At 40.8% G+C, this 12,177-nt stretch overlaps 1 protein-coding gene across 3 annotated transcripts in view; it reads right to left on the reverse strand.

Moving 5' to 3' along the window:
* Vwa8 (von Willebrand factor A domain containing 8) overlaps nucleotides 1-12,177 on the reverse strand; it is a 411,314-nt gene that overhangs the window by 194,168 nt on the left and 204,969 nt on the right. For all 3 annotated transcript variants that reach the window (XM_052732663.1, XM_052732664.1, XM_052732662.1), the window contains 2 exons: nucleotides 4,028-4,196; nucleotides 2,531-2,608 (listed from right to left, as the gene is read on the reverse strand). In XM_052732663.1, coding sequence (XP_052588623.1) covers nucleotides 2,531-2,608; nucleotides 4,028-4,196 — 247 coding nt within the window. The remainder of the gene's footprint in view (nucleotides 1-2,530; nucleotides 2,609-4,027; nucleotides 4,197-12,177) is intronic.

Below are 12,177 nucleotides of genomic sequence, written 5' to 3' on the forward strand. Positions count from 1 at the left end.
AACCTAAGTCATTGAGGAGAGGAAAACACAGAGGTAAATGCCCCAAGACAGGCACTAGTGTGTTCAAGAACAGGAAAGACTGCCTGCTAGCTAGCTTTCATAATGTCAGAAAGTACTTAGAAGACTGAGTGGGAAGAAAAGCCACTGGGTAGTCTTACCCCGCTGTGAACCCTGAAAGCTACAATGCACAGCCCGGTAAGATGCATCCAATGAGGCAAGAGTGGCGTGACTGTTATGGGGACAATCAACAGCACTGAGATCGGACTTAGGGCCTCAGACCTGGGATTTGTACATCTGGCCAGAGTTCACGGCTGTGGAGTCATAGGCCCTACTACTACTGTTTACTTAAAAGGGCATAATGTCAACCTAACTTCTAAATATTTATTCTTATTCCCACAGACTAGTGCAACTCCCACCCCTAATCAGAGAAACTTCTTCATGTAGTGGATGGTGGTTAGTATAGAAACTAACAACTGCTCAAAATGTAGAGAATAAATAACTGTGGAGTGCTCAGCTCTAAGTGAGACATTTAATCACACATACACACACAAACACACATGCATACACGTCAGTGGATGGTACCCTAAAGCCATGTGCACATGGGCAGCACTAATCGGACTCAGTGGGTTGTAGAGGAGGGGGAGGGGAAAGACGAAGAGGAGAACAAATAATGGCCATGAAGTTGGAATGGGGACTGGAGGTACGGAAAGAGTTGCAGGGCAGCTGGTGGGGTGAGGGAGATATAATCTAAACACATTGTATTTGTATAAGAAATTACTAAAGAATAAATTGTGAAACAGCAAACAAGATAACAAAGCTGAAAAGAGTAATGAGGAATGACGAGATGAGGGCCCAGAGGCAATCAGCAGAAGAACTGTGTCTAACACACATACACACGCACGCTAACACACACAAATAATTGCTGGAGCTTATGAATGTTACTTTCTATGGCAAAAATTGTCTTTGCAGATGAGATTAAGAATTTCCAAAAGAAGGACATTATCTTGGATTAATTTGCTGACCCCTAAACGCAATCTTATGCATCTCTGTAAGAAGGGACAGTAGAAAATTCAACACAGATATACCAGGAGTGACAGGAATATAGAGGAAGGATTATGATGGGACCACAAATCAAGGAATGCAGGGAACAATCACCCAAGTTAGAAGGACTAAGGAGCAGGGTCTCCCTGGAGCTTCCCAGGAGTGCAGCTTTGCTAGCACTTCCACACTCCGGCTCAGTGATACTCACTTCAAAATTTTATTGTTCAGACGAAACATTTCATTAAGCCATGATTTGTTAAAATAATAACGGTAATTTGTCAAGCTTCTGCAGAACACTAACAGAAAACCATGCAGTGAGAGAGTGACTGGCGAAGGGTCAATAAAGCGAAAGTAATATTCCAGGACAAAGATTTGGAAATCTGATACAAGGATGATTGGGACAGCAGGTCACAACAGATCTGATCACATGATGCCACACTGGAGAGACCCACTTTCAGAGTAAGTGACAATATCAGGAAAGCACAGATCAGTAACGATGTCAAGGCTTCGGCTTTAGGCAGGTCAGCAGATTATTATCAGCCAGCAATGAAATCAGGAACAGGAACAGGCCTAAGTATGGTTATTTAAGAGATATATATTGAGTTATAAATAATTCCAAAATATCCAGTTCAACAGTGTGAGAGCCCACAGAGGTTTCCTAGTGAGATCTGAGCTTGCTTTACCCAGCAGGACTGCATAAGAGGATGATTGGACCGAACGAGGTGTTTGGAAGGGTCTATACTTGGTTATATCCAGAAAGGGGGAGGTCTTTTGCCTTGCCTCATGGCACTGTTATAAAAAGCCCTTTTGAATAAAGTTCTGTGCCGTTGGGTATTGACCCAGGTCCTCCCAAAGCTATCCTGTGTTTCTGTCTTTCTTCTTGTCTGCTAGGTCTCTCTTTCTACTTAATATCTCTTATCCCTCTCTCCACAAGAGTACCCAGAGTAAAGTGGGAGCTGGTTCCCTACACAACAGTCAAAGAAGTTGGTATTTACTAAGCAGCTATTAAGTGGATATTTTAAAACATATGCTTTTATGTTTAACCATTGCATCCTTCTTACGAGGTAGATGTCAGTGCTCACATTTTACGATAAAAACAAAGAATCACTGCCCTTGGGTGAACAAGGTGGTTGAGTGGGTAAAGGCGCCTTGCTACCAAGTCTGACAACCTGAAGTCTATCCAGTAGCAAAGATAAATTAGAGGCTAAGGATAAAGGCATAGGTAATAGTTTAAAGTTGGAACTTAGAGAACAGAGGATGCTCCTCAGCAAATAAGATGGAGAGACAGAGGAGAGCTACAAGACCTCAAGGACTCCTCTGAAGCGAAGTCACTCTCCATGGCAGAGCCAAGAAGAGCTGCAACCACACTCGAGGCGCCGACATCAAGGTTACAGGACACACAGGGCAAGGCACAGCTTAGGGGAGAAAAGCAGCAGCTGAAAACCGAGCAGGTGAGCAACAGAAATGTGGAGGGAACGCCCAGACTTACTGTTGGGTCCTGGGTCTCCCTGAGTGTGTGTGTCAGTGACAGCAATTTCTCCAGTGCCTCCTGGGGGACATTTGGGACCTATATTATGAGGGAAGTAAGGAAAAACAGGAAGAAATGAGGACAATTCAGCAAATAATATTGGGTCCACGTTGAAGTCATGAATGATTGCCACTTCATCTTCTCAGCCAACACCTGAGGCCCGGCATCTTTTCAAGAGCCAGGCAAATAAATCAAGCCTGTTTTCTCTGCGTGCAATCAGATCACAGGCAGGAGACTGGCATCTAGCACACCTGTGAACACCAGTTCTTGCTTTGTGAGCATCACTATGATTCTTCAAACCTAAGTTAGGCATTTTCTTACAAAAACCAAACTCCTATAGTAGAATATTGATTTATACAAGTTATTTAATTATTGGTATAATTTCATGCATATATTATACGCACACTAAGCGGCCTAAAGGACTCCTGTGTACAAAATGGATGTTCAAGATGTCTATCTTAAAGACTTTTGAAACATACTTATGGTAAGGTGTCTTAGGCCTCTAATTTCAGCACTTGGGAGGCTGAGGCAGGAGGATTTCCAAGAGTTCAAGTCCAGTATGGTTTATAGAGTGAGAACCTGTCTCAATACAACACTAAAAATAAAACACATTTGGGGGCCATGATCGGCTCAATGAACTTGGAAGTAGATCTGCACAAACAACACATTCCCTCACAATAAACTTCAAGGCAGTAATTTAACAAATGGAAACGATTTGACTTTGTAATTCCACAGAGTAAGAAGGATATACTAATGGCATCATGTAACCATTTTGAAAATGCAGTGGTTCCAAGTTTCTTTAGTGATTTAAGTAACTGCAATTTAAAAAATTCTATTTTATACATACCTGTTTATTTTAAAAAGAAATGCTATAGTATAAGAAGTAGAATTACTCACTTTCAGATGAGGGAACCATGACTAGTCTCCCTGAGCTATGAAAGCTAACACACAGTGAGAACCTGACTGGAAGCAAAGTGTTGAACCCTAAAGACCATGCCTTCATTCCTAACTGTGCTCATACAGACCCCCCCAAGTCAAACAATAATTCCAGTATTCCAAGCAAGGCTTTCAGTTATGTAAAATGTTAATTAGTAGGGACACAGACTAACACAGTCAAACAGAACTTTCTATGATGATGGAAGATGTTCCTACCTTTGCTACCTAACAGCAGCCAAGTGAGTCTCAAGTGGCTACTGAACACTGGAAGTATGCTGAGAACCGACTTTTAAAATGTTTTGTTTAATGTGGGCAGTACTGCCCCACTGAAGAATGCACCTCCAGAGCTCCCCAAGAGCCAAATGGGATGCCTGGCTAAGGCAGACATTGAAATAATGACTCTCACAGAAACTTCAGAGCACCAGTGACCAGTCAGGAAACTAGGATTATAGTCCTCAGGGATCTGGGCAGCTTCAAAGGAGAACAGCAATGGACAGCAGCCTGGAGCAGGCCTCCTCTTACCGTTTCCTTTATCACTTGGATCTCTTCACTTTTCACCAGTGGCTTCATGTGATGGAAAAGGAACATGGTTAAGAACTCTGGTCCCAGCCACTGCTGTGTTGTGCTTCCAACCACGGGGGGCTCTGCCAGAGCAATGATTCTGAAGGATGGATGGATAGGAAAGATGGATCTAAAGCACGGAGGGAGAAAAACAAAACGTAATCATTCACAACAGAAACTGGGTCATGAGACATGCAGCTTGGCAATAAAATAGTCATTGTGTTAATAAGGTCAAAACTGTTATCCAAAGAATAGGCTTTGGGCTGGGCTTGGCAGGCAGAGGCAGACAGACCGCTATGAGTTTGAGGCTAGCCTGGTCTACAGAGTGAGATCCAGGACAGCTAAGGCTACTAAGAGAAACCCTGTATCAACGCCCCCTCCCCACCACCACCACACGAATAGGCTTTGGGAAAAAAACAACCAACCCAAGACTCTAAGAGACTGAATTGGAGAGTAAGAGAATGGACTAATTACTGGTAAATGTACACTATGCTTATGAACCTCAACCTCCCACATCACTGCTTTGATGTGTTCTAATTCCTGTAATGCACCAGCTCCAAAACCCTTGAAATGAAATCACAGTAAGTCCGTATTTGTCACATAGAGCCTCTCATTTATGTCTTCACTTAAGCCTTCTCAAAATCCCCCTTTTCAAGGAGCCTACTCTATAGGAACCATAGAGAAACTAAAAAGCATCATTTGGCATGGGAGACTTTAATATACAGACCATTTAAGTAAGACATATGGGGTCATATTAAATTTATAATTAGAGCAGTAAGAGAATATTTAGTGATTAAAAAGGAGAAGAAAGCTAAACTAATATACTACTCTTTTGTCATTGATACAATCATGTTAGAATTTTAAAGTTGATCTCATTAAGAAATCTCTGTTAGGAAATCTGTGGAAGCATGTCAATACCCCAGGACACAGAGGAGGAAGGAGGTGACATTCTCCTGGATAGTGAAGTATTTGAGTGCCTGGGGGACGGGACAAAGAATAAATTCCTCTTATTATGATCCAACCAGGTGAGTGATATTGTTGATTTTTATCAATACTACTAAAAATAACCAGTAATAATAATTTTTAGAGGGTAATATAGTTTTTGCTGAGAGAAAAAAAGCTAAAAATTCAGGTGCTTGCTAAGGTTTTGAGGAAAACAAAAATACAAATATGGAATTAGCATCATGCCAGTGGCAATTGCAGAGCCCCAGAATTACAGGTAAGGAAGCTGGAGCATCAGTGGGTGGACGTGTGTGCAGTCAGAAGAACTTTAAAGAGTGCAGAGAAGGGAAAGTTGCATCAGGACAGATGGCAGTTCTAATAAGTCACAACTACATAAAATTTTGAGTCCATACCATTATTTGTAAGCCAGGAAATAGGCAACTTTGGAAACTGCCAGTTAAAAGATAAGAATTGATGAATTACCACAAGTTCACAGATATTTCACTTCACTGAGATTTTTTTTAAAAAAAGAAGATATATGAATGTACGTTGTAGCAGAGCCTGGAGATGATAAAAAAAAAAAGTTGTTCTTGGAAAGCAGCGAAGAGATACACACGTACTGGGTGTGTACGTCCCGTGTCTCTGGGCTGCAGCAGGGTGTTGTAGAACGGCAGATGCCGCATATGGGATCCTGAGACTGGCAAGCTCAAAGGGCAGGCTGCCCCACTTCTCCTTTAGCTAAGGTGGTTAGCTATAGGTGACTTCCTGAGGCTCAGTAGCAATTCCTAGATTCACCCATGATCCTTCTGACTCCTAGATAGGGGCTGGGCAGGAGGTAGGGAGGTACAGAGTGTGGTTTAGCTACAGAAAATTAAAGCTACAGATACAATGTCTCACTTAAGACAACAAGGGACAGCAAAATCAGGGAGGAAAAGTCAAAATCCAACAGGCACTCCAAAGGTGAAGTGTGTACTCTCAACCACGTCCATTCTCTTACTCTCCAATTCAGTCTCTTAGAGTCTTGGGTTGGTTGGTTTTTTCCCAAAGCCTATTCATGTGGTGGTGGTGGTGGGGACGGGGGGTTGATACAGGGTTTCTCTTAGTAGCCTTAGCTGTCCTGGATCTCACTCTGTAGACCAGGCTAGCCTCAAACTCATAGTGGTCATATTCTCTGCAGAGTCAGCAGAAGAGCAACTGAACTGAACTGAGGGTGGTTTAGGTGTAGCTAGGGTGATGGTCACAGCCTGGACACACGCTGTCTGCAGTTGGCTCTCCACTATTGGTTCTCACAACCACCGGAGGGAGGGAGCTGGCCTATCCGAAGGGGACCCATTCAGACATGGCTTATGTGCTGGGCAGAAAGGTCCATGCTGATGATAAAAGCAGTCACCAAGCCCCTGAATAACAGGATGAGAAGGACCTTTATTCTTCTAGGTTCGTCTGGAAGGCTTCCTTGTATATAATAGTTATGCAGAGAGTCATTTCCTGATACTAAGGTTCCTAGGTCTGTAAGTTAGAGAGCAGAACCTATCATCAACCTCTGGGTAATACCAAGGCTGAAGAAGCGATACTTCTTCACTATAAATACATAAACAAGCACTATAAATATATAAAACCAAGATTAGGTCTAACTTCGCTAGAATTCAACAATGACAACAAAATAAAAGGCAAAATGTAGTTTTCCTTTTAGATAAGTATGTGTCATTTCCCAAGGGTTAAAAATTTTAGAAGATAAAAATGTATTTTTTTTAAACATTTACACACTACTGGAATTTATAGTTTGTGGGTACTAGTTAATTTTAAGAATGTAAAGTCCTTTCTAATGTTCTTCATTATAAAATGGAATAAAGCAGGCTGTGTGTTGCACCCCTTTAATCCTTGCATTTCCTCAGCAGAGGCAGGAGGAGCTTTGATGTTCGAGGCCAGCATTGTCTACCAAAGTGAGCTCCAAGACAACCAGGGCTACAAAGAGAAACCCTGTCTCAAAAAACAAAAACAAAAATAATCATAACCATAAAACAAAACGGAATGAACCATTGCTCTTCAACATGGACAATCTCCAACTCAAAGAAACGGAGTAGAAACCCTGGCAAACGAAGTGCATACTGTGTGATTCTAACTATTAAAAACCAAACAAGCGGGGCTGGAGAGATGGCTCAGAGGTTAAGAGCACTGGCTGCTCTTCCAGAGGTCCTGAGTTCATTTCCCAGCAACCACATGGTGGCTCACAACCACTTGTAATGAGATCTGGTGCCCTCTTCTGGCCTGCAGTCATACATGCTGTATACATAATAAATAAATAAATCTTTTAAAAAAAAAAAAAAAAACAAGCTATATAATGATCAGAAGAGGTTGAGAGGGACAGGAGGGATGCCTTCACAAGGGTATAAAGACACTTCATGGAATATAAATCTGCTCATTGTCTTCATTGTGATAAGGAATTCACAAGCATGTACAAGCATGATCAAATAGTATATTCTAAATATGCAGTTCTACAGATCAATTACACCTCAACAAAGTCCTTACTAACAAAGAATGACTTCAACAAGCCCCAGTCATTTGAAGGGAACTATACTACCTCTTGGTTGAATATGCATTTAAGTAAGGTGGAAAACTAATATAGAAGGTTTCTATAACAACGTGGATCGTGGGCTACAACAGGAGTTTAAAATTGGCCTCCTATGGTATAATACTAATGCTCCCATCAAAACAGACAAGTTACAGATCTGAACACAGGCCACATGTCCCCTTCTTTCCATGTAAGGAACTACATGGCATGAATACATTCCTAGTGCACACTGTACACGATCTAGAGCACATGGAAGAAAATAACAGATAAGTGTGCACTGCTGCATCTAATCACCATGATCAAAAGACTCCTTTCTAAGTTCTTAGAAACAAGGACAATTAATGAAGGCATAAGAACTCAAAATATTCTCCTGTCCAAAAGCAAGTGTCAACCTGGTCTTGAATGAATCTATGAGAGATGCTGCATTCCCTGTATCAACAGACAAACAGAATGCACAAAAAGGAGTTACACATTGTACAGGAACAGGGTTTAAAAACTGTTCCTTGAGCATCAAAGTGTTCAGGATTAGTTTAAAAATCAGAAATTTCTTAAGGCTTGTGTTTGGGGAATCAAACACAAAAAATAAAATCTGGGATCTCCCTTGAATTTGTTCATTTCTTTCATGAACTAATTGTTTAAAAAGATGCTACAGTTTCTAGGAGGGTCAGAGAGAATGTTCATACTGTAACTGACTTCTAACGCAGTAAGGATAAAGGGCCTGGAGAATGCACTCTCTTAAGAACTGTCAAATGTTGTTATGATTCTTCAGTAATTAATAAGGAATGAGAGATTGTGAACTGTTTTCAACATTCAACAGCAGGCGATAAAACACATTTACTAAAAATCAGAACCAGTAGAGCATACATACCTAAGAATATGCAGGAACAGGCCACAAATCTATACTGCCTCTGTATCAGCTACCAGAAGGGAGGGACACATTTAGTAGCCAAGAGTCTATACTCCCTCTTTCCAAAAAGTAACTTTTTCTCATCAAAAGAAGTAGTTCTATTTTGGTCCTCATTTCCTGCAAGAAACGTAGGCGTGGCTGGTGTCTGATGCATGGGGCCATCACACCATTTTTAATTTCTGTGTCCCTGGATGCTCAATATCACAATATCGGAAAATTCTAACATTTCTGAAGGTGGATAGGCATATGACTACCTGAGAAAAATGTAAAATCCTGCAAAACACTCTGGACATGATCAACAGTATGACCTTGGGGAAGAACTAGTAAACAATGCAGGAGACAAATATCATTACACAAAACTGGGTTCATGGCATGAGGGTGGAAGGATTGGGGCCCATAACCATCACTGTTAATCCTGGGGCCCTATGCTATCAGGATATTATTTTATTAAAGTGCATCAAGGTACTCCTAATTAACAGACGTATATAACATTTATTAAGGAAATAATGCTATCCTGAAAAGTCACCAATCACTTTCTCTTGGCTTTCTCACCTCTATCTCAGCTTAAGATTAGTCACTGATTGAAAACCAATTACCTAGGAGGCTGGAGGACAGCTCAGTAGCTACACTTATTGCTCATGCAGAGGACCTGAGTACATGTCCCAGCACCCACATGGTAGTTCACAACCATCTAACTTCAGTTCCAGGGGATCTGATGACCTCTTCTGATCTCTGTGGACACTAGGCACACACATGGTATACATACACACACATAGGCCAACACGCACATAAAAATCAACCAATCAAAAACAAACCAAAACAAAACAAAAACTAAGTAGTCTACTATGAGCCAGGGATTATGATATTAGAACAAACAAAAGCAACACAGAACACAGACTCCTGACAAGACTAAAGTCCCAGGATCTAGGTATTTCCTGAGGGCCAACTCCACCCCTCCCTTCGTATGTGAGACCCTGTTATTCTCAATGGAACAACTGGGAAGCATCTGTTATTGACAGCCTAAGGAATCTTTCCAAACACAAGTGTGAAAACTGTTCCTATCAAAGCAGCTATCTACATTTTCAGAACTGGGCTGAAAGGGAAAGATGGCCTCAGATCTCCATTACCGTGAAGCTATTCACATTCAAAGAACCAGGAGCTTTGCAGTCGCCCCTTAAGAGCACTGCTCTCCATACTGGTAGGCACTGTCCCCAGAACCCCGTTCCTAAGAGATAGATTTATCTATTTGTGCAAGACTCTAGGAGCTATTGCACTGGCAGCTACAATGAATCATTACCTCTGACCATCCCTCCAAAATCCTTTTTAAACAATAAAAAGCCTCCCTTGCCAATTCTGTGATATTTCCCTCTTAACAATCTCCCATAAGGAAATAAGGCATAAATCAAAACAAGAGGTGAGTTTGTTTAAACGCTACAGAAACAGAGCTTTGCGGATCTTCAGCCATCTAATTTAATACAAAAAGAAAGGTCAGGTAATTTAGGTCATGAACTTCTACTTTACATGCTGATGCCCAGAGTGGTGTGGTAGAGACAGACAACATGAAGAATCAACTCATGCCGGATAATGAGTCATAATTATTCACAAGTACAACTCATGAAACAAGTGAACTTCCTCACTAAGTACAAATTTCTGGCTTTTTATACTCTATGATGTCCTTTGAGTCAAGCTGTTAGGTAATCAACACAGTAACATGTAAACACATCACCCAAGAAACACAACCCTGGAGGAAATACTGCCAGCTGATTTAGATGAATCTAGTTCACCATGACTATGAACGAAAGAAATGAGTTACCATATTAAATGAAAAATAACCAGGGAGAGGTCAAGAAATTTACCGTATTCTTAGAGTGCGGCAGATTCTGTAATGTGGTTATGTTAGTAATAGCAACAAGAACTGCTTTCAGTCAGAAGGAAATACTGCTGCTTGGGTACGAGGAGGGAGGAGGAGGGAGGAGGGATACTGACAAGGAAAATAATTAGACTTTCAATGGGCAGATGTGTTAGGTCCACCTCCAAAATGCCTGTGCTGGTGAAACTGCCCTGAACAGAAAGACTTGGCTGGGTAAACAGACAGGCCTAACTAGTTTACTAGAAAGGCCCATCGCTCCGGGGGGTCTGAAGCCATCATCTCATCCACCAAGCACACCTGGTTTTAAACAGACTACTTGTTTTTAGTTACTTGTCTCAGGCTCAAGTTTGACAGCATACACAAAAGGCTAACGCTTGTCTCTAAATGAATACATTTGTACTGAGCATGACTACAAGCATAGTTCTGAACACATTCAAGAATTTGATCATTTATAAGGTGACTGCCCACTAACTTGCATGTCTTAATTATCTTCAACAGTTTACAAGTTAGTAGCTTTTATAAGATTAGGATTTTACAGGTTTATCCCTGTTAAATTTGAGCCTCAAAATTTGAATTGAAGGGAGCTGGAGAGACAGTTCAGTGGTTAAGAGCACTGGTTGCTCTTCTAAAGGACCTGGGTTCAATTGCCAGCACCCAGAGGGCAGTTCACATCTGTCTGTATATCCAGTTCCAGGGCTTTGGATGCCCTCACACAGACATACATGCAAGCAAAACACCAATGAACATAAAAAATAAATTATTAAAAAAATTGAATTGAAAATCCTTTAGCTGCTCATCAAAATAAAACTTGAAATCATAAATACAATCCAGAAAGAGACTGAGAGCTTTATTTTTCTAATCCTTTCATAGTATACCTTTATAGAATATCAGTTTCTTCTATGACTCAGTTTATTTAAATAGCTAAAGTTTAACAAAATTAGCAAAGACAAAGAGGCTAAAAATACATCTTCAAGTTAGTTACTGCTAGCTTGAATAGACCTTTACAACCTTAGAAATTTATAACTATAAACAAACATTTGTTGTTAGTCCTATTTTTCATAAATAAGAATTGAATCCAAATTCCTTTGGACCTAACAAGAAGTATTTTAATGATTCATTTTATTTTTAACTATGTGTATGTATGTTTATACATGTGGGTTTTTGCACTTCACTGCAGTGTCCTCCATGGCCAGAAGAGAACATCAGATCTCCTAGAACTGGAGTTACAAGTGGTTGTATGCCAATCAAACTCAGGTCCTCTGCAAGGGCAGTGCATGCTCTTAACTGCTGAGCCGTCTCTCCAGCCCCTCAACAGGTACAAGTATTTTGGACAAGAAAGGATCATTGTTAGAACAGCTTGTTTCGGAAAATTTAATGAAGACACAACAAGTGGATGATAGAACATAAAAAAGAAAAAAACTGGTTCCAGCCAGGAGGGTCTACCTACATCTAAATAACGAAAAGCACAGGAAACCAGGGAGATGAAGGCTAAAGACGACACGGGAGCTACAAATGATAGAGTCCAGAATGTACCACAGGAAGACTATGAAACTGACAGAACATGGAATCATAAATTAGGGTGTGCCTGAAGAAGATGAGATTTCACCAGCACGGAGAAGTGGCTGGGATAAGAAAAGGTGACTTATCCATAGAAAGAGGCCACTTCCCCCTTAGTGTTCTCACATCACTATCATGCACATTTCCACGATGATGTTTTATTGCCTTTTCTTTACTTACAGTTCAACATTTCATACAGAGGAAATTCCTAACTTTAGGGAAGACAAGATGGGCCTATGAGAAAAGTCTATTTTAATATACTGCAT

The sequence above is a fragment of the Peromyscus californicus genome, unplaced genomic scaffold (genome assembly GCF_007827085.1).
Source record: "Peromyscus californicus insignis strain IS unplaced genomic scaffold, ASM782708v3 Scaffold_12__1_contigs__length_115047231, whole genome shotgun sequence".
Lineage (NCBI taxonomy): Eukaryota > Metazoa > Chordata > Mammalia > Rodentia > Cricetidae > Peromyscus > Peromyscus californicus.